The 19,801-nt window shown below is 36.0% G+C and overlaps 1 protein-coding gene and 1 non-coding gene across 3 annotated transcripts; one reads left to right on the top strand and one right to left on the bottom strand.

Moving 5' to 3' along the window:
* The first annotated feature begins 274 nt into the window (after window positions 1-274).
* LOC130734773 (small nucleolar RNA R71) lies at window positions 275-381 on the top strand. The gene has a single exon (XR_009018118.1). It is a non-coding gene; the product is annotated as a small nucleolar RNA R71 (small nucleolar RNA).
* Window positions 382-9,087: 8,706 nt separating this feature from the next.
* On the bottom strand, window positions 9,088-18,456 carry LOC130728293 (uncharacterized). 2 transcript variants are annotated; one of them, XM_057579722.1, is made up of 10 exons: window positions 17,562-18,456; window positions 17,361-17,459; window positions 16,993-17,195; window positions 16,591-16,784; window positions 16,289-16,394; window positions 14,286-14,590; window positions 12,636-13,046; window positions 12,305-12,383; window positions 10,640-12,199; window positions 9,088-9,418 (listed from the first exon to the last, which is right to left on the bottom strand). In XM_057579722.1, the coding sequence occupies exons 1-10, from the start codon at window positions 17,621-17,623 to the stop codon at window positions 9,267-9,269; spliced, it is 3,171 nt and encodes a 1,056-aa protein (XP_057435705.1). In that variant the 5' UTR covers window positions 17,624-18,456; the 3' UTR covers window positions 9,088-9,266. The 2 variants fall into 2 exon arrangements, with proteins under 2 accessions (XP_057435705.1, XP_057435704.1); XM_057579721.1 differs by having other exon boundaries at window positions 12,305-12,386; window positions 17,562-18,455.
* Window positions 18,457-19,801: the final 1,345 nt, after the last annotated feature.

The following is a 19,801-nucleotide window of genomic DNA, read 5'->3' as shown; positions in this document are numbered from 1 at the left end:
GGTCTCCTTAATATGCATTCGAATCTCCGCCACTTGTTCGATGAGTTGCTTGTTGGAGGCCAAGAGCTTGTCATAAGCTTCCACTTCAAACTTACTCCTTCGGATTTGGCGATCATTTTCAGAGTTCATGGCTCTCGCTGCCATCTTTTCTATTAAGTCATACCCCGCTTGTGGGGGAAGAGCATCGAACTCCTCATTTGAAGCCGCATCTAGGCCAAACCTCCAAGAGTATTGTAGACCATCATAAAATGTTGCAACCAATTCAGCTTGGGTGAGATTGTGTCGAGGACATTTCCTCAATAGCTTCTTGAAGCGCTCCCAAGCTTCATAGAGATTTTCTTCAGTGATTTGCACAAAATTCATAATGTCTTTTTTCAGCTTCCTCAAAAGAGCTCTTGGGAAGAACCTTGTTGTGAATTTTTCTGCTAGGTCTTCCCAAGTAGTGATACTCCCTTGAGGTTGTGAATTCAGCCATTCCTCCGCTGCATCCTTCAAAGAAAATGGAAACAAGCTCAACCGAATTGCATCCGCCGGAACATTGTTCACACGGTAAGTGTTGCAATTCCAGATGAACCTCTCCATGTGAGTGTGAGGATCTTCTAGGGCACCTCCACCATATTGGTTTTGGCTCACCAAGTTGATGAATGCCGGTCTCAACTCAAAGTTTCCCACTCCCTCAGGAAAAACAATGCTCCCGGGATAGTCATAACTCATGGTAGCCGAAGTGAGTTCCCGAAGAGACCGGTTGGCATTCATAACTCCTTGTTCTTGTAACCGGAGGGTGATCCCCTCTTGGATTCTCGCCTCAATGTGGACTTGCATCTCCTCCTCGGTCATAAAGCCACCCATGACCTGAAATTGTGGCCCTAAAACAGAGAAAGGTTAGTAGCACCGATTCTAGACAAAGATAAAAATAAAAAAATAAAGCCACAAACTAAAAACTTAAACCAAAAACCACAAACAATTCACTGGCAACGGCGCCAAAAACTTATTGGTCAATCTGCAAGTGCACAGAATCTACCCGGTTTTAATTTATCGAACCACAGGAAATTGGAATGTGAATTCAGTTTAAGCCTCGAGTTCACGGTAAGAAAGCGAGTAAAATTCAGTTTTAAGGTTGATTGTTTAGGTGACTAATTAACAAACAATTGAAATATAAGTGTGTGAGAACAATGGTGAGCATGCCTTGGGTTCTTGCTTGACTAATTCAGTTCTAATCAACCTATTCTATCCACAAAACTCTGAGTCTCTCCTTGATGCTATAATCTAAACAACTACCTATCGATGCCTCGCATAGGTAATACTCTCAAATCAAAGGATAAGCCCAATTCCTTGTGTACTTAAACAATTGTTTGAGGCATTAAGTTTTCAATTTCAGATCAACAAACCCCAACCCTTCCTCTATTCCTAGTAGCAAGTATAGAAGAGGTAATCCCACAACAAATCCCTAATCTATAACAAACTTCCGTTCTATTATAGAAAAGCATAAAGCTAGCTCATGTTCTAACTTGAAACATAAAGCATGGATATGGGATTCAAGGGTTTACTCAGAGGAATCATGAATAGAAATAGGAATTAAGATTAAAACATCATAAGTCTTACAAAGAACCCAAAGCAAAAGGGGTTTAGCCAAACATGGCTATGAAATCCATACAAGAAGATAAAGATGAAACCTGAAACATAGGGCTTAGAGAAAGCTCCTCAAGCTCCAGAACTCAAACCCTCTCTTCTAACTTATGAAAATATGATAAAATGACAAAAAGTCCCAAGAGAAATGTCTAAAAACAAATTTATAGGCAAAACAGTCGAGTCTGGGCGCTCAGGCGCCAATTCAGAGCGCCTGAGCGCCAATTCCAGCCCAGAAACATGCTCTCTGGAGGTGTCCGGCGCCTAGGCGCCAATTCCAAGAGGTTCAGAAAAATATAACTAGCGCCTAGGCGCCAATTCCCAGCGCCGCGCTCCAAGCTCGCTGGAAAGACTTTTTAGCTTCTTTGTAACTCTTCTTCAAGCCTCTTTAACCCCTCCTTCAATTCCATGCTTCTTGGCCTTCCTCATCCATCAGTTTCAGACCTGGTAACTTAGGCACAAAGTAAAAGAGATATCTAGAAGCTTCAAAGAGTTAATTAGCAAGGAGAACCTTCAATTAAAATAGAAAAGATATGCAAGTCCTCTAGCTAATCAAAATGCACGAAAGGTCCTTATAAAACTACAAAAATACAAAAACAAAATAAAAACACAAAGAAAGATAAAAATGCATGATAATGCATGAAACACTACATGAGACTCAACAAAACGACTCGAAACAAACTAGAAAATGACCCAAAAAACACTACTAAACTAGGGTCATCATTTGTCCACACCTATCTTAAGAAAATGCCACCTTTTTTTCCTCAAATCTCTTGCTGGTTTTCTTGCATTGCTCCAAGTTCATTGAAACAACAGTGAAGAGCATGCACTATTCCATGGTGGTGCTTCAAGCAGGATAACAAGTTTGTCCTCTAGGGATAACATACCAAGCCCAAAGGTAATTTTAGTTATAACACAATTTACTGAAGACAAATTTAAAATTGCATTAATTGAAAGGGAACAAAGTTTTCCAATATAAAGCTATTCTGCTGTGGAAAGAGAGGGGTAGCTGTGGAAATGCTCATATTTTGATTCACTAACAAAATTGAAAATCAAGCACAAGCTATTAAGGATTTCATTTGCATGCATTACCTTTGAAGGCTCAACATCTATGCAGTCATACATCTCCCCGAGGGTTAGCTCAAGTGGTAAGAGCATGGGGACATAAGGGTTGGGGAGGGGAAGGTCCCGTGTTTGAATCCTATAAGGGAAATTTGAAGGGATTTTCTAACTTACTAACAACTAACCACTAACATTTGCCAATGAAAAAAAAAATTCTCCCCGAGTATTAACCCGAGTGTTGTTATGGTTCTGGAATATGAAGTTTTCTAGTAGATAACACAAATAGAAAACAATGTAAAACAAACTCATGGAAATAAAGAATGATGATCAAATCATATCACAATGAAATTGACTTGGTGGTTGTACGCTTTTTAAGTGAATGATGGCATTCATGTTTGAACCTAGGCAGGATATCTTTTGTATTTTTTAAATGATTACTCGTATGCTTGCCCAATTTTTTATTTTTATTAATATTCTTCTTAAAACATACATTAACATATATTATTTTATGAATATATAAATTTGAATATGACAAAATTGTTGACATTTATATTTTACATATGAAATACCCATTATTTTTTTATTATATAACTTAATTATTGAATTCTATCATACTAAGTAGAATAACTTTGTGTTAGTAACTTACATATTTGATAGTTATTAATGTAAAATTATAGGACATCATAGTAAAAATTGTATATTTTTTTATTCTGCTGATAGGTTGCTACGGTAAATTTTTGTGGATGGTCGATAATTTTGTTCTAATTTTAACTTAGTTTTCTTAAAAACTAATTTTGCTAAATCAAATTAATTGATTTTTTAATATTTAAACCAAATTTTACACCGGATACTTGCATCAGAGCAAGAAACAGAGCACACTAATCTCAACATTGTGTCTAGACTCACATCCAAAGTCGGCCCAGGCCCACCTTTGACAAACTAAAAACCCAACTTTCCTCTTTAAATATCTCGCTTGTCTTTTCATCACAAACACTTCATTAGGGTTCTCAATTGAGCTCTTCCTCAGCGCCGCCAGCAGAGAGATCCATTCCCCTCTCCATCCAATCCCTCAAATATCTGTGGTGTTATGACAAACTTGGTTTAACTACTTATCTTCTCTTACTATCCTAATCAACTAATTTTACATGTTCATCAAATCAATTTCTACGATTTCATGTACTGTTTTATCATTTTTCATTGTATCTGCTTAGGTTAGGTTCTTTTGATCTCTTACTCTACGTTGGTGTGCTTCCTCATTTTCTTAGATCGATATGCCATGGAGCGATGACTTAGGTTTCTTCTATAACTATGCATTAGATTTGCTCTATTTTAGAAGAAATCTTTTAACCAATATGATTGATTTAATTAATTTTTTCACGATTAGCCACATATTGTGGTGTCGGTAGGTCGTACATTTTTCCTACTTCGTTTAAAAAATTTGCATATCATTTTGCTTGGATTGCTTGTGTTTGTTGATTCTGTATATTATGAAATAATTTAATTTAATTTGACTTTTGTTGATTAAGAATGTATGATTTCATTTCCTATTAATTTTATTGTGATGTGATTTGATCATCATTCTTTGTTTCCATGAGTTTGTTTTACATTTTTTTCTAGTTTTTTTTTATGTATATGAAAACTACATTTTTTCCTATTTTATTAGCCAATTTCATTTATATGTTAATAAGAGGTTTTATTAAGTCAATGTGATATGATTTTTTAGTTTGCTTGAATTGTCAAAAAGCTTGGGTAACCTGAGAGCATCTATAATGGAAATGCCTCCAATCAATTTGGATTTTCTTATATTAAATTTTCCTAATACTTTTTCATTCAATTTAATTTCAGCAATGTTTATTTCAATGTCAGCCCTGATTTTCCTTCTCTATAGTCTTATAAATTGTAAACTTGCATTGAGAATCTGATATTATCTTATATCTTGACTTGGATGTCTAAAACTGTTTATAATATGAGTACAAACCAAAACCAACTGGGTGATGATAATTGCAAGCTACTCTATGTCAAATATAAGAAAGTCTTTAAAATATATAGATCAATTCCACAGTAAGTAAGCTTGATACTTAATCCTAATTTCATATGAGCATTGGTTTTTCACTTACTCACATTCATCAACCACAAGGATTTTGTTAATATGGAAGTTCTAGGCCTAATAGTATAAACTTAGCTTCTTAACTTTTTATGACTTGGTTGGTGGTCTTCAAGAGAAGGAAGCTTCTTGTTTGGGATGTAGTATCTGTTAAGATAATAGAAGAATCTTGAGAGCCAATTGGTCATAACTTTGTAATTTGACCATTTTCTTAGTAGTTCTCGCAACAACAGTTCACATTTCTTTCCTTGCAAAGATGGAAGAACCTGTAGATAAGAAAATCTTATGAATATTTATGATTTCAATGATAATGTAAGTGCAAGTAATAATATTGATAAGATTTTTCTTATCTATAGGTTCTTCCATTTTTGCAAGGAAAGAAAGATGAATTGTTGTTGTGAGAACTACTGAGAAATTGTCAAATTACAAAGCTATGACCAAGTGGATCTCATGATTTCTATTATCTTAACAGATACTATATCCCTAACAAGAAGCTTCATTCTCTTGAAGATCACCAACCAAGTCATCGAAGGTTAAGAAGCTAAGTTTATACTATTAGCCCTAAAACTTCCATGTTAACAAAATCCTTATGGTTGATGAATGTGAGTAAGAGAACAACCAATTCTCGTATATAAATTAAGATTAAGTATCAAGCTTATATACTGGGAAATTGATATATATATTTCAAAGACATTCTTATATTTGGCATAGAGTAGCTTGCAATTATCATCACCCAATTGGTCTTGGTCTGTACACGTATTATAAACAGTTTTAGACACTCAAGTTAAGATATATAAGACCGTATCAGATTCTCAATGCAAGTTTACAATTTATAAGACTATAGATAAGGAAAATCAGGGTTGACATTGTATTAAACATTGCTAAAAGTAAATTGAATGAAAAAAGTACTAGGAAAATGTAATATAAGAAACATCGAAATTTATTGGAGGTATTTCCATTATAGATGCCCTCATGTTACTATAAAACCAAATAGACTCTACATGACCATAAGAGAATCTAGGAATAAATTTGAAAATCAAGTAATGCATTTGTCAAACTCTCCCTAAGCACAAGACACAATAGAAGTTTGCATCTTGATGCAAGTCATGCCTAAATAAATTGAGACAAACATAAAAAAGCAATGTATAAAAGAAGAAGAAAAAAACAAACAAAGATGAAAGAAAATTAAGCAGCAAAATTATTGAAGGATGCTTATAATAGGGAATGTAATCATCTGATGTGAAACTTGAGTTGTCAACCCCTTCTATTTGGTTGATGAGTTTGTCCACACCTATCTTAAGAAAATGCCACCTTTTTTTCCTCAAATCTCTTGCTGGTTTTCTTGCATTGCTCCAAGTTCATTGAAACAACAGTGAAGAGCATGCACTATTCCATGGTGGTGCTTCAAGATGGATAACAAGTTTGTCCTCTAAGGATAACATACCAAGCCCAAATGTAATTTTAGTTATAAAACAATTTACTGAAGACAAATTTAAAATTGCATTAATTGAAAGGGAACAAGGTTTTTCAATATAAAGCTATTCTGCTCTGGAAAGAGATGGGTAGCTGTGGAAATGCTCATATTTTGATTCACTAACAAAATTGAAAATCAAGCACAAGCTATTAAGGATTTCATTTGCATGCATTACCTTTGAAGGCTCAACATCTATGCAGTCATACATCTCCCCGAGGGTTAGCTCAAGTGGTAAGAGCTAGGGGACATAAGGGTTGGGGAGGGGAAGGTCCCGTGTTCGAATCTTAGAAGGGAAATTTGATTGGATTTTCTAACTTATTAACAACTAACCTCTAGCATTTGCCTATCAAAAAAAAAATTCTCCCCGAGTATTAACCTGAGTGTTGTTATGGTTCTGGATTATGAAGTTTTCTAGTAGATAACATAAATATCTAAAACTTGGCAGAATACCCAAGCTTTTCGACAATTCAAGCAAACTGAGAAACATAACAGATTGACTTGATAAAACCTCTTATTAACATATAGATGAAATTGGCTGATCAAATAGGAAACAATGTAAAACAAACTCATGGAAATAAAGAATGATGATCAAATCATATCACAATGAAATTAATAGGAAATTAAATCATGAGTTTACTCTTTGATATAAATTGTTTTCCTTCTTGGTTTTCTAAATTCTGATCTTTAATTGGTTTTCCTTCATTCCCTTTTTTTTTTAACTCTTTGAGTTTACTTCTTTTATGTGTCTTAGCTACATGAGAAGATTAATAACTATGGTATTTTCTGCTTTCCATTTTCTTATGTATCAACTTTAAAAGCATATATACTTTCTGAGGGAGAAGGACTAATGATAATTTTGAAGGCGTTATTTTTACACAAAATTGTCAAGGTTCCAATAAAATTCAAGTCTCAAGAAAGGAGCTAATGGGGGAGCAAGTGGAGATTAGAATTGGGAGAAGAAATCCTCAAAGCAAGTCTGAGGGATTATCATAGCGAATAGACAGGTCAAAACAATCAGGCGAGTTATCTGCGAAGGAGACAACCAATGATAACAGAACGAAGAAATATACGATTTGTTAAGAGCATGACTTTGGAAATCGGACCACGGTTGCCGGTTCGACTAATCAAATCAACAACTGTTTAAAAGATGAAAAGTTGTTTGAAAGCTTATAGGTTACCTGAAGGCTGAAAGCTGAATTTTGAAAAACTAGATGAATGATAACAAAATAATTGTTTGACAAATTGAAATATATTTATTTGATATGATTTTTACTCTAGCTAGTGATAAAATTTCCAATTTTATTCTTGCATACATATCATAATTTACCTTCCTGTAAAAACCATACGTGGGAACCAAATGAAGGAAATATGTTCCATTAATCTACAAAGCACAAAGACCTTTGCTTATTTTAGGCATGACAATCAAAGCTGAACTTGTGGGTTTTTTCAATCTCGGCCCGTTCATATGTCTAATTTCCGGTCCAACCAGTTGGACCAACCAGACTTGTCAAGTTTCACAACTATGGTCTTCATGATTACGTTTGTGGGTCTTTGTTGGGACTTACCACGCTTGTTCATAAAGTTTGAGAACATCCAAGGTCTAAGCACATTACTTTTTACACACTAAGAAAATATTCTTTAAAGATTTTGTATTCCGAAACATAAAAATTTCGAAATGGTAATAAATACGAACCTGTAAAAGTTGAAGTTTAGAAATTCAATTTTTTTTTTTACAATTTTACAAAATTAAAAAACTTGTATACCGAAAGTTCATCTTCTAGATTATTTTATTTCAAGAACTTAACCATCCAGAAATCAAAATTTTTGTATTCCAAAAGCTTAACTTCGGCAAGCATATTTACATTTCAAAAACTTGAAACCTTCCTAGTGCAAGTTAACAGTTTGCATACTGCTGTAATGTTAGCTTTTATTTTCAAGTGATGTAATAAAAAATTTGGACATGAGGGTGCTAAGTGTGTGTATAGGAGAGTAAGATTTGAGCATGAGAGTATTCTAAGAAGTGAAAATACTTTTGAATGTGTAAAGTTGCACAATCCTTTTTGTTGTGTAATCTCTTCATCAAAAAATCTTCAAGCTTCATTGGGGTTCAAAATAGCCCTTCTTTGTGTCAGTTTTCTCTAAATATCATCTTTTACTCGAAACATCTTTTAGACATCATTCAAATCACTGATTATGCAAAATAAGCAGAAATTGGTAATTGCTAAATAAAATAAAAAATCTAAAGTATGAATAAGGGTTTTCCCTATAAAAAGTTTTGGTTTATCAAACATTCTTACACTAAGGATCTTCCCCTTAAGCAATAACCTTGATGTATAAGAAGATGGGGAACTAGAAAACAAATAAATTGAGGAACCCAAATCAATTACTTGAGTGACAAGTAGGAATCGTGTAGATATGCAAATTGGAGTTCTTTGAGATTGAAGTCACCCTTCTTCGTTTTCTTGTCATCTAATTTTACAGCACTTATATGTGCAAAAGTCAATTACACATTGCACTTATAGGTGTGGAACACAAATTTTACATTAAAAGTCCAGAAATGAATGGCATGGAGAAAATATGAAAATCCATGATTTGTTAGGAGCGTTCCCAATGTACATTTACACAAATTACGAGACAAAAACCAGCGGAGTTTTTACTTTATTTTCAATTTTTATACAAACACATTACAGTCATCCATCGACCGTCCGCCATCTCACTGTCACCCAGTAATCAATTTTACTTTCAGCATCCACCCTGTCTAATATCCCCAACATCAAAAATGCTTTCTTCCTCCAAAATCTCAGAACAAAATGAAGGCAAATTGAAAAGGAAGGCAACAATTTGAAATCCCAGTAAAATGCAAATCCATAAGACTCGTTAATTACAGCACAGTTAATTTTTTCAAAGAAAAACATATGAAACCCATCCTTCATGCAGGAGTTATAGAACATCACAAGAGGTGAATACAATCTAGTATACACATCAACAATGATAATACACCTATCTATACCCGAAACCTAAGTCTAGCTCTTGACCATACATCCCCTGGCCAGGCCCTGAAGCACGAATCGGCTTTGATTTTGACCTGCGCTCCATCTCAAAAAGCCTCTGAAGTGCTTCTGGATGATTTCTTCCACCAGCAACCTCAGGAGCTGATAAAATAGCCAAAACGTAAATCAGGAATTGAAAGTACAGAGAAAGAGAACAAAAACTGTAGTCATGCACTCCTAAACAGTTGCAAAACAAAAGAACAAAAATCAACAATATACATGTATATTACACGAACACAGTTTACTTTTGTGTTGGCTCTTTATTACCTAACTGTTAGGAGCCAATTGCAAGGTATGAAACTTAGTCCTACATCAGATTATGGAATTCAGGTGTGGGTTTTTACAAGTCCTTGGGCTCTCCAAATACAATGGGTAAGCTTGAGTGGTATTTTTCTATCACATATCACCTCCAAAATATTCCTTTATTTTCATCCATGCTATACATGGGTTCAACGCTTGACATTTCCCTCTATCACCTCATCATTTTGTATTATGAACCTAAGGTACTTAAATGTGAGACTTGTGATATTGTATATTCTTCAATGTTCACCTCTAAAGTTAAGATTTGTCTCTTGCTATACTTGCATTCCGTGCACTATGTTTTACCTCTAATTAAGAGGATGTTGAGTTATAAAGGCTTGTCTCAATACCCCTTAACTTCCCATTTTATTTCTTCTTATGACTGAACTAAGATATATCATCTGCAAAAAAACATGCACCATGGCCCTATCTCTTGGAACATTCAACAAGCACATCAAAACTATGATTAAAAAAAGATATAGGCTCAAAAATGACCCTTATATGAAAATATTTTGCATGCCCACTTTATGTTCTCACAAACAAGCTAAAAGCACCTGTGGACCAGAACAAAGCAATAAATAATAACAATCAATCTGGTAGGTCAGCCTGTGTGTCCAAGTGCCAATGAACCTGATCATGTGTAAGTTTGCAATGTGTTTATTCGTGTACACACACACATTCGTTCATGGATGCATGAGTTCATCGTGTTTGCTGAAAGCTCACAGCAGAGGTGAGAGTTAACCAAACTTGCTTCGGTAACCCCATGGACATCAAGGTCAATGAAACACGTGCAAGCAGAAAATAATCAAATACTAATACAGTGATTATGAGAAAACAGGGCACTATATTAATCCGCAAATAAACTATTCACAGGAAAACAATTGGGTGTCAACTGTCATCATTGAAAAACAATCCATTAATTCATAATCATCCAAATAAGTAAATAGACTGAAATAGTCTACAGAATCAAGTTAGCTACAACAATCATGCAACAGTAGTAATGTGCATCAAATATAGTTTTACCTTGCAACTGCATTCCAGGGCCACCAAAAGTAGGATGCTGGTGACCATTAAATGGGAAGCCTTGCATTGGGTTTGGTTCCTGCATGAAACTATTCATAGGATTGCTTGGGTGAGGAGGCAGCGGAGGACCCCTAGGAAATCCTCGCAATAAATGTGGAGGAAGGTTCCCGGGCATGTGCATTTGCTGTAACATAGAATGATGAGCAGGAGGATCAAACCCAGTAAGCCCGCTACTTGATTGGTGGAAAGGAGGACGAAGTGTATTTCCTGGAAATTGAGGATTTGGTGGAGAGCCATGATGAACCATGCCCTCAGGAGTTGTAAGTTTCATATAAGAACTATTATGAGGAGGATGAGTATCAAGTTGATTGTACATGGGACCAAGATGATTCAACTGAGAGGGGAGGAGCTGCGGAGATCGTTGGACATTAAGATTCTGATACGGAATACCAGGTTCCCTCATAATATCATAAGCACCATGAGGGTATGCTAGACCTTCTTGATTTCTCATAAATCTTTCATCTCTAAATGCAGGATTCAAAGCTGCCAGTTTTCTAGTGATATCAACTGATGTGTCATGGGCCAAATTTGCTTTAACTGAATTTCCAGCAGATAAAAAGTTTTGCAGAGGGTCACCAACTGCAATCAAGCTATCTTCTTCAGGAAGGTGAATATCACGAGGCCCAACAAAACCACTAGCCTTGGAAATATCACTTTGAAGTAGTGAAGAATTAACATCTCCCTGAGAATCACCATAGCCTAACCACTGCTCTTCAAATCTATTTGATTTGGGTTGATTAGTTTTTTCTGATGGCAGGACACCGCTCCCATGCCTGTTCAGTGTAACTTCACCAGTAGGAGGATGAACATTGTTTGAGGCAGGGAAATGAGACAAAGTAGACTCCGAAACATCAACCGCAACAGATCCAACTGAACCTCTTTGAACAGAAAGGGGTGCTCCAACTGATTGTAGTTCCTTCATAAAAGCTGACCCAAAAAGTGTTTCCAGCGTCAATGCCTTCGATGAATCAGAAACATCTGAATTTGTTTCTCCGGGATTATCAAGAATGTCGCCAGTAGGGACTCCTTCAGTGTTTGGCACCTTGTTAGTAAAATCTAAAGCAGATGATAGTTCTTTATCTGTATGCACGGTTCCTTTCTGTAACAGAGAAAGGAGTTGTAGGGATGCATGATTATCGATTGAAGTTGACTGCTTAGTCTGTGCATCAAGTCCTCTACCCTGCATGGGCTGCTGATATGCTGAACTATTTTCGCTAACTTGTGACAGTATTGACTGTTCGAGATCTTCACATGTAAGAACTGCTGGTATAACCTCTGGTTTGTCACTCTTGTATAATTTCTCAGAGCTATTAATAGTGGAAAGAGCTACATTTGATGATACATGCTCACCAACAGGTTCAGAATTTTGGAAATTAAAATTGGCTGCAATGTTCTGGGTTATCTCTACATCGGAAACCTGCAACCCACCCTTTTCACCACCAACAATAAGCGAGAGCAAGTCATTTGGCCTAGGTGTTAAGTCATCCACAGGCTTCTTTTCTGCAACGAGTGAGAAATGAAGAAAATAAGTACACATCAAGTCATAAAGACCACCTTGAAAAGCATAGAAAACATTGAGGCACTACAGCGCTTTAATAAGTATACCTTCTTCAACAAACCAATGAGCAAACTTTGAGGATTGGAAGGCACGTGGACTCCATGTCTCATCTGCTTTAGGATCAGGCTTCTAAATACAAGAACATTTGATAGTCAAATCCATAGAAAATTGGTAGAACAAAAGCGGAAAAAAATAACACTTATCTAAATCTACCTTAGTGCTCAGTAGGTAATATCCATTTTCAAAAAGATATCTACCAGTACCAATTGTGATTACTGAAATGTTTATAATCCCAAGGATTTGAAGCAAATTTGAACGTAGATAATAAGTTCAGTTAACACATTACTAGGAGAAAAGTCCAATAACTTTCACAATTACCTCAACAATACTAGTTGATTTGCCACCGGTTAGTGTTGAAGCATTCCCAAAAAGCTTGTATAGGATAGAACTTGAATTCTCAGGATTGAAATCTCCTTCAGCCTCCTTTCCTTTTACTTCCGCATCAAGTTGAACCAATTTACTGTCATCTGATGCTTCCAATGCTTCTGAAAGTGCAGATCTCTTCCTCACTTGATCACCCTTACCAATTTTAATGTCGAGAACATCCACAGCAGATGATAAATTTAAAATCTGATTTTTTTCATTGTTAACTGAAACATTTAGATCTGTACTTTGGAAACTCTGCTGATCATCAACAACTTGCTTGGTTGTTAATTTTCCTTCTTTATTTTCAGAGTTTACACTGAAAACATGGTTACCTCTGATCTCCCCAGGCTCAAGTTGTCCAACCTATGTAAGCACCAGAAGAATTAAAGAAGCATTAAAAAAAGATCCAAGAATAATGGCCTATATTCATGACCAAAATATAATAAATCCTACTTCATTTATCAGTGTTAAAGGCTTAAAGTGGCACGGCAAGCAAAGAACTAGAGTTCATCTAGTATTCTAGTGTCACTGTCAACATGCTGTATTAAATAAATGATACTTTATGACTTCAAAGGTTAACTTATTAAAACTCTAGGAAGATATTAGCATTTTCTTTTCAATTTAAACTAAGTCTTCAATTTCTAGGCTCTGCCATTATGGGAAGAAGCATGACTGCAAATTAGAAATAGTGCAAAAAAAGTCCTGCGATTTCTTGATATTGATTTGGCATCTAATAAGCAAAGAGGCAAAATCCTAATGATTGAGGTAAATCCTATGAATAAAAACCTTTATTCACAAAATTTGATATTTGAATATTAATAATTTCAAAGAAGGTGGTTTTAAATGGTATACCATAATCTAGTCTGCTGTATCATACCCTCGTGCAATATTGTTAGTATCTATCAGTCAAACTACAATACACTACCATAAACCATCTTCTTCCTCCGTTGCACATATAAACCATCTTCTTCCTCCGTTGCACATTTTCATAATAGGAGGTTCCTATACATAAACTGTGAAACCCCTAAAGTTTTCCTCAACATTATACATGAAACCAACATTCCAAACAAAATAACATCACAATAAAATATGTTGTTGTGTCAAACTCAACTTTGATTAGTATCTTCAAACTCCCAGAATAGAACAAATTAGTGTATTGAATCAAGCTTCCTTTTCAAACTATTGAACTTTATAACAAAAATATCACTCTTCAAACACACAGGACATTATTCTATAACCACACAATCAACCATCATTTGGATTTGGAATGATAAAGTCCTTAAGAGACTTTTAAACAGTTCAATACCTGCAGAGCAATTGGACTGAGCTAAACTACAAAATTCCATCCATGATTTTCATCTCAACATCGCATGCTAATAAAGACTTGGTTCTCAAAAATTATTAAACAAACCTTTTATTATATTCAGAATCCCTCCACGAATACATGACATTTAAAAGTCAATATTGATTGCAATTTAGAACTAAAACCAAAATGCATACTGAATTCAATACTTCAAAGCAAGCAATATTTGGGCTAATGATTAGAAAAGAGAGCACTTAGGAAAAATCAAGCCACGAAGGATCACAATGTCAACTAGCTACCTCTGGTGTGTGAGTGAAAGAGGATGATTTGGTCACCAAATTCCGTTCCAACATTGTGCTTGCAAAACCAGGTGGTACAAGTGGTCTTGCTGTAGTATGTGAGAGGAGAGAAGATGTCTCATCATTGCTTAGAGCTGCTACTGTCAAAGGAGGCTCCACTGACTCATTGCTTCGATTAACTAGCCTTTTCTCACCATCGTCAACAAGTGAAGCGAAGTCAAAATCTCCTTTATTCTTGTCTGGGTTCAACTTATGCTTTTCTTGGAAAGCTTTATGTTGTTCCTTTCTCATCATTTCAAAAGCATCTGGAAAGAAAGTTATCATTCATTTAATTTAAATTTGTTAGACATGAAGTTACCAAAGGCTCTAATTACAAAGTTAAACAGAACTTTAAAGCCATAAATAATGAGAGCAGATAAAGCCTACTACAATATCGATTAGTAGACCACAATGCAACATAATTATGGTTATGGCAACAACAGTCCACATCCATTAAGCCTTGAGGCAACTTCCTAATGAATTTCATGTTATGTGAAGTGAAGAAGACAATATGCTACAAGTGCGGCAGATAATTACCAGTTTAACACATTTACTATATATTCAGTGTGCATAATTAATCTTCCAAAAATAGTCGAAAGATTATGGAATGAGTGCAATTCTCTGTACAGTTTTTATATATTCAAATTATATAAGACAAGCAGACAATCAGAGTTCAGAGAAATTGACACGGTAGATAAAATCGAGATTTTACGATGACTCCGGAAGGAAAGTGAAAATCATAAAGTGGAATTTGTAACACGAACAGTAAGATTTTACAAGATTCATATAGATGCATATAAAATAGCATAAATAAGGGGGAAACCATCAAATCACTGGAAACACCTGAACTTGCATTCTAATCCATAACAATGTCATACATAAATTAGTAAAAAATTCCAACACCAACCAAACACAAAACAGAGGACACCTTGTGGGCTCCCAATAGGAGAAAGATCAAGTGAAACACCAACAATCAGAGAGACAGAGTGAGACAGACAAATAGGAGAAAGGACGAACTGGAAGGAAGGGAAAGATTGGGTTCACTCGCAGCAATCGAACAATCAAAGGAAGCAGATTAGCAGAGAAGGGAGGGATGAGAAAGGGGTCTAGCTGCGCAGAAGGAGCAAGGATGGAATGTTTCAGAAGAGGCCATTCTTCCCTTTGGGGTTAAGGCAGAGATGGGTTCAGACTTCAGATTAAAAGGAAAATAGGTCATGGGTTTTAAACATCCAAATCCAGATCTTCTCCAGCACAAGCATCATGTACACCTATCGAAGTGAAGAGACAACCCAACTCGCCCGGGTTTGGCCCACCACAGGTTCGGAAAAAAGTGACCCAACAACCCGACTCACTTTTTGGTAAGCCATGAAATAGACTACGCTCCATGTAGTGCCGTAGATGATTATCATTTCTTTTTTGGTATGTATAGAATTATTCTTCCTAAAATACAGTGTAAAGCTTAGGGAATGAGAGCAAATATCATCTAAAAATGGGAAGAACTCCCCTAATTTGTTTCTTCACTTTTTTCTATATATTTGTAATAATAGGAGACATGCAGATCATTCAAAAAAATTGACACCTAAGAAGCACACGTACGACACGGCACACAATATGATATGACACAGCCACGGGGATACGACAAAATTCAACACGACATGGCTGTGATATAACATAAAATTATTATAAAAACAATATAAAATTACAAATCTCAATTGAAAGAGAAAGGATATTTTAAATGTTAGCATGCAACATTATGCTTTTAATTATTTAATTTTTGCAATCTTTCCAATTATATTGGTATGAAAGTTTGAAGGTACACAGAAAAAATTGTAAAGTACAGCTAGAAGAGATAGTGAAGTGTCCAACATAAACATGTGCTCCACACATCTACAACAAAACACGGTTACTATTTTGAAGTGTGTGTGCTTCGTAGATTCACACAATGTTTCGAAAAGAAGGGTTACCTCTTCTCTTCCTTTCTTCTTCTGCCCTGTCATCGCTTGTACACTCCAATGAACCAAAAGTTTCATCATTTAAAGTGTCGGTATTCTCCCTGCGTGCATGAGGTGCCTAGAAAGCATCCAAAGCCAAAAAATGCAATGATCATGTAAGTTAATAAAATTACTGTATTTTCAATACTTTGTATAGCCTCAATACGCTAAATAAAAAATCATACATGAACACAGAGATGAGAGTTGAGACTTATCGGAGGTAATGAACATTACAAGTCGGCCATATAGCGGTCTTAGAGTTAACTAAAACTAACCTTATAAGGGCGAGGAGGCTGATAGGGCTCATTAGACCGATTTGATTGGTAGTTGTCATTAGCTCGAAACTTTGGAGCAGACGACCCAGGCGCATAGCCAGATGGTCTTGGAAACGAACCACTACCTAAAAGTCCATCATGCTCGGGACCTTGCCATGATCTACGTGACGGGTTCCCAAAACGTTTTCCAGAGTCTGTAAATTAACATAGCAATTAAATAGATCAATGTAACACTTGACTTAATAGAAACTTCTACTTCAATAGTCAATACCCATAAAAAAGACATAGATACAAAGAAGAATCCCATATTAATGAACATAGTTGTAATCTGTAAATTCGGTTGAGGACTCTCTTCTTTTGAAAAATAAAAAAGGAGCATTCTTGCTGATCAAGTGTAAACACCTGAATCCAACTCAGATTGTGAATCACTGTCTCTATCAGACCGCCCTGAAGAACGAGAGTCCCATTTTCCATGGCTTCCTCGGGAAAAGCTACTTATATCCCCTCTAGTGGGAGGGGATGAACCATATTCACTGCGTCTGAAACTGAGTGTTGACAAACCACCTGTACTTCTCTGTCGGTCTTGGGAAGCATCTTCAAATCCACTGCTTCCCAAAGAAAAAAAGGACAAAGATCACAAATAAAATCAAAGCAGAACAGAATAATGAAAAAGCACAAATTGAGGAAAAGTTTTAACGAAAAAGGAAATGCAGCATTCCTGCATGCATTGATTCGTGTAGATAGGGATGATGCAGAATAGAATGCTTTACCTTAAAAGTGATCGGTCAAGCCCACTGGGCAACTCTTTGCATATATCCAATCCACTTAACGATAATAGAAATTCTCTTGTGTATGAAATTTTCGACTTCCTGAATCACCCCAAGCAAATAAGTATTATAACATGTTAACATATTTTGATGGGAAAACATTTATGAAAACAAAGAGCTGATCAATGTATAAAAGAAGGTTACTTTTCCAATCCATGATCAGCTGCAACATCCAGCAAGTTTTTATCTTCATTTTCTAAGCTCATTTTGTTCTCTAAGCCCAAAATTATGCTTTAATGAAGAATGCCAAATTATTTCCAACCGATAGATAATGCCAAGTATTAACCACAAAGAGCACTAGCCATCATCATCACTTATACAATCCATAAAACAAGCTCACACTCAAGAGAACTATAGTTGACCAAGTAACTCTCCTTCTCCCAATACAAAACAGATAAAGCCTCTATTCTAGTGCAAGAACAAGGTCAAATCCCTACTTATCCATCAACCCCTTCTGAAAATCTTCAAATCTATGAAAACCCTAAAACCAGAACCAATTTACACAGGCAATTCCACTCTGTGATCCAGCTCAATCAACAAGACCCATCATCCAAAACCCTCCCAAGCTTCCACCTTTAAGAAAATCGCGCAATACCCACCACCAAGAAAATCGAAAAAACGAAGCTCTCTCCTTCAATGATATATATACACTTCGCCGCACAAAATCGAAACCAGATTCATGGGAAAAAGATATTCAAATCAAAAACTTGCAAACTACCCATTTGATTTAGCTCGGAGGAAAATCCAAAGGGACCAGAACCTGAGGGTTTTTGTGCCTAATCAAACAGCTATGCCATGATAGAAATGAAATGAAAAATAAATTTAGGGTTTTGAATTTGTGATCAGGAACTGTGCGGATCGAATGGCGGAGGGAGAATCGATCAACAGAATTGCTTGAAATAGAAATCTTGGCGGTGATTTTGCGGCGATGGATCGAGATGGAAGAAGAGGAAGGGAGGAAGTGAGCGACAAGAGAAGAAGAAGAGAAGAGAAATTCCAGAGAGAGAAAGAGAAAGAGGAGAGAGATTAATAGAATTATGTGTTTATTATTATCTACAGTAGCAACCTATTGGATAGGATCATACAAATTTTGTTCTGATTATGATAAATAAATTACTTATAATTAGATTTTTTGTTACTTATAATTAGATTTAGTGTCTTAATTAATTGATTGATTTCACTGTTATTGCTATATTTTGTGTTTTTGAGCCTATTCCATGTTTTATGATCCGTGTGTTTATATTTTACGATAATTTTTAAAGCGTGAAGCGGAGTTCTGATTAAAGACGTCATATGAAGGGAATTTGAGTGACAAATGATCTTTTTTGTAGCCCCGATTTAAGTCACATGCGGAATATTATTCTCACATTCGGAGCCCATGAAGTCAATGATTCATTTCCCGTGATTCATTTCCCGAGACGGTTGTGAAGTCTAATTTTAAAAATATTAACATAATATTTGTTCTGTACTATGGCAAGCTTACGTAAGAGAAAGACAAAAAGTAAACCCTAGCAGAGCACTAAAATAGCAAAACTACCATAAAAGGAATATTCTCATTAATGCTGAAAAAGTTGGTTTCGTACAAGTGGGTGACCTCCCCTTTTATAGAGGGGGTGGTCATGATATGGATCTTTCCTATATTTGGGCCTGACAATCAGGGCTCAAATCCCTGTACATATAAGACAAATCCAAAGGAATCTTCCAGCTGGCTTGTGGGTCCATCATCTAAGGGGGGGCAATGAAGCTCGTCGTGTCGCCTTTCCCGCCATGGCTATCTTCAATGGTTATTTGTTCATTTTGGGCGGGACATAATCTTCTTTATGTCCCGCCCAGTCCACATGCCCCTAAGACATGAGACTCGAGTAATTGAGTCGAAGTGTCTTCATCATGTTACCCAATAGTTCGCCTCTATTGTTTATTCGTTCATCGCCATTTTACTTTCGTTGTTTCATCGCCATTTTCACGCTTCGCCACCTTTGTTGCCGTTTCAAAGATATATCGCCATTAGTTATAACCGTCAATCACGTCTTTTCAACTGACGCACGTATCCTTATTTTCCGGGATTTCGTCATCATTTGTTATAAATGCAATTTTCAGTTGTGCGTCTCGAGAAGTAATGTCTTTTCGCTTCCTACCTTTTCGAATTTCAAATCCCACGATCCCACGATCTTCCCCCATTCATTCTCTCTCCTCCTTTCTCTCTATAAAAACCCCTTTTCACTTTTCATTTTTTCACTTTCTTAAAACTTTTGTTCTGAAAACCTTTTCACCGAAGCTTTCATTCTCTCTTTTGAACTCCGGTGAACCTTTTCTTCCTCCGGCCGTCGTCATTGCGCGGTGCTCCCCTATCTCCGACGTTCTCCTTTCTCAAATCCACAGTTCTT

This window comes from Lotus japonicus, chromosome 1 (genome assembly GCF_012489685.1).
Source record: "Lotus japonicus ecotype B-129 chromosome 1, LjGifu_v1.2".
NCBI lineage: Eukaryota > Viridiplantae > Streptophyta > Magnoliopsida > Fabales > Fabaceae > Lotus > Lotus japonicus.
This window is presented reverse-complemented; position numbering and strand designations above follow the sequence as displayed.

Bases quoted from the DNA above. Each gene is read 5' to 3' on its own strand.
- LOC130728293 (XM_057579721.1), bottom strand. From the start codon at position 17,623: ATGAGCTTAGAAAATGAAGATAAAAACTTGCTGGATGTTGCAGCTGAT. The intron at 16,785-16,992 runs GTGTTTACACTT...GTTAATTTACAG, and splicing joins ACAATCTGAGTTGGATTCAG to ACTCTGGAAAACGTTTTGGG. The intron at 14,591-16,288 runs GTAACCCTTCTT...CTTTCTTTCCAG, and splicing joins AGAAGAAAGGAAGAGAAGAG to ATGCTTTTGAAATGATGAGA.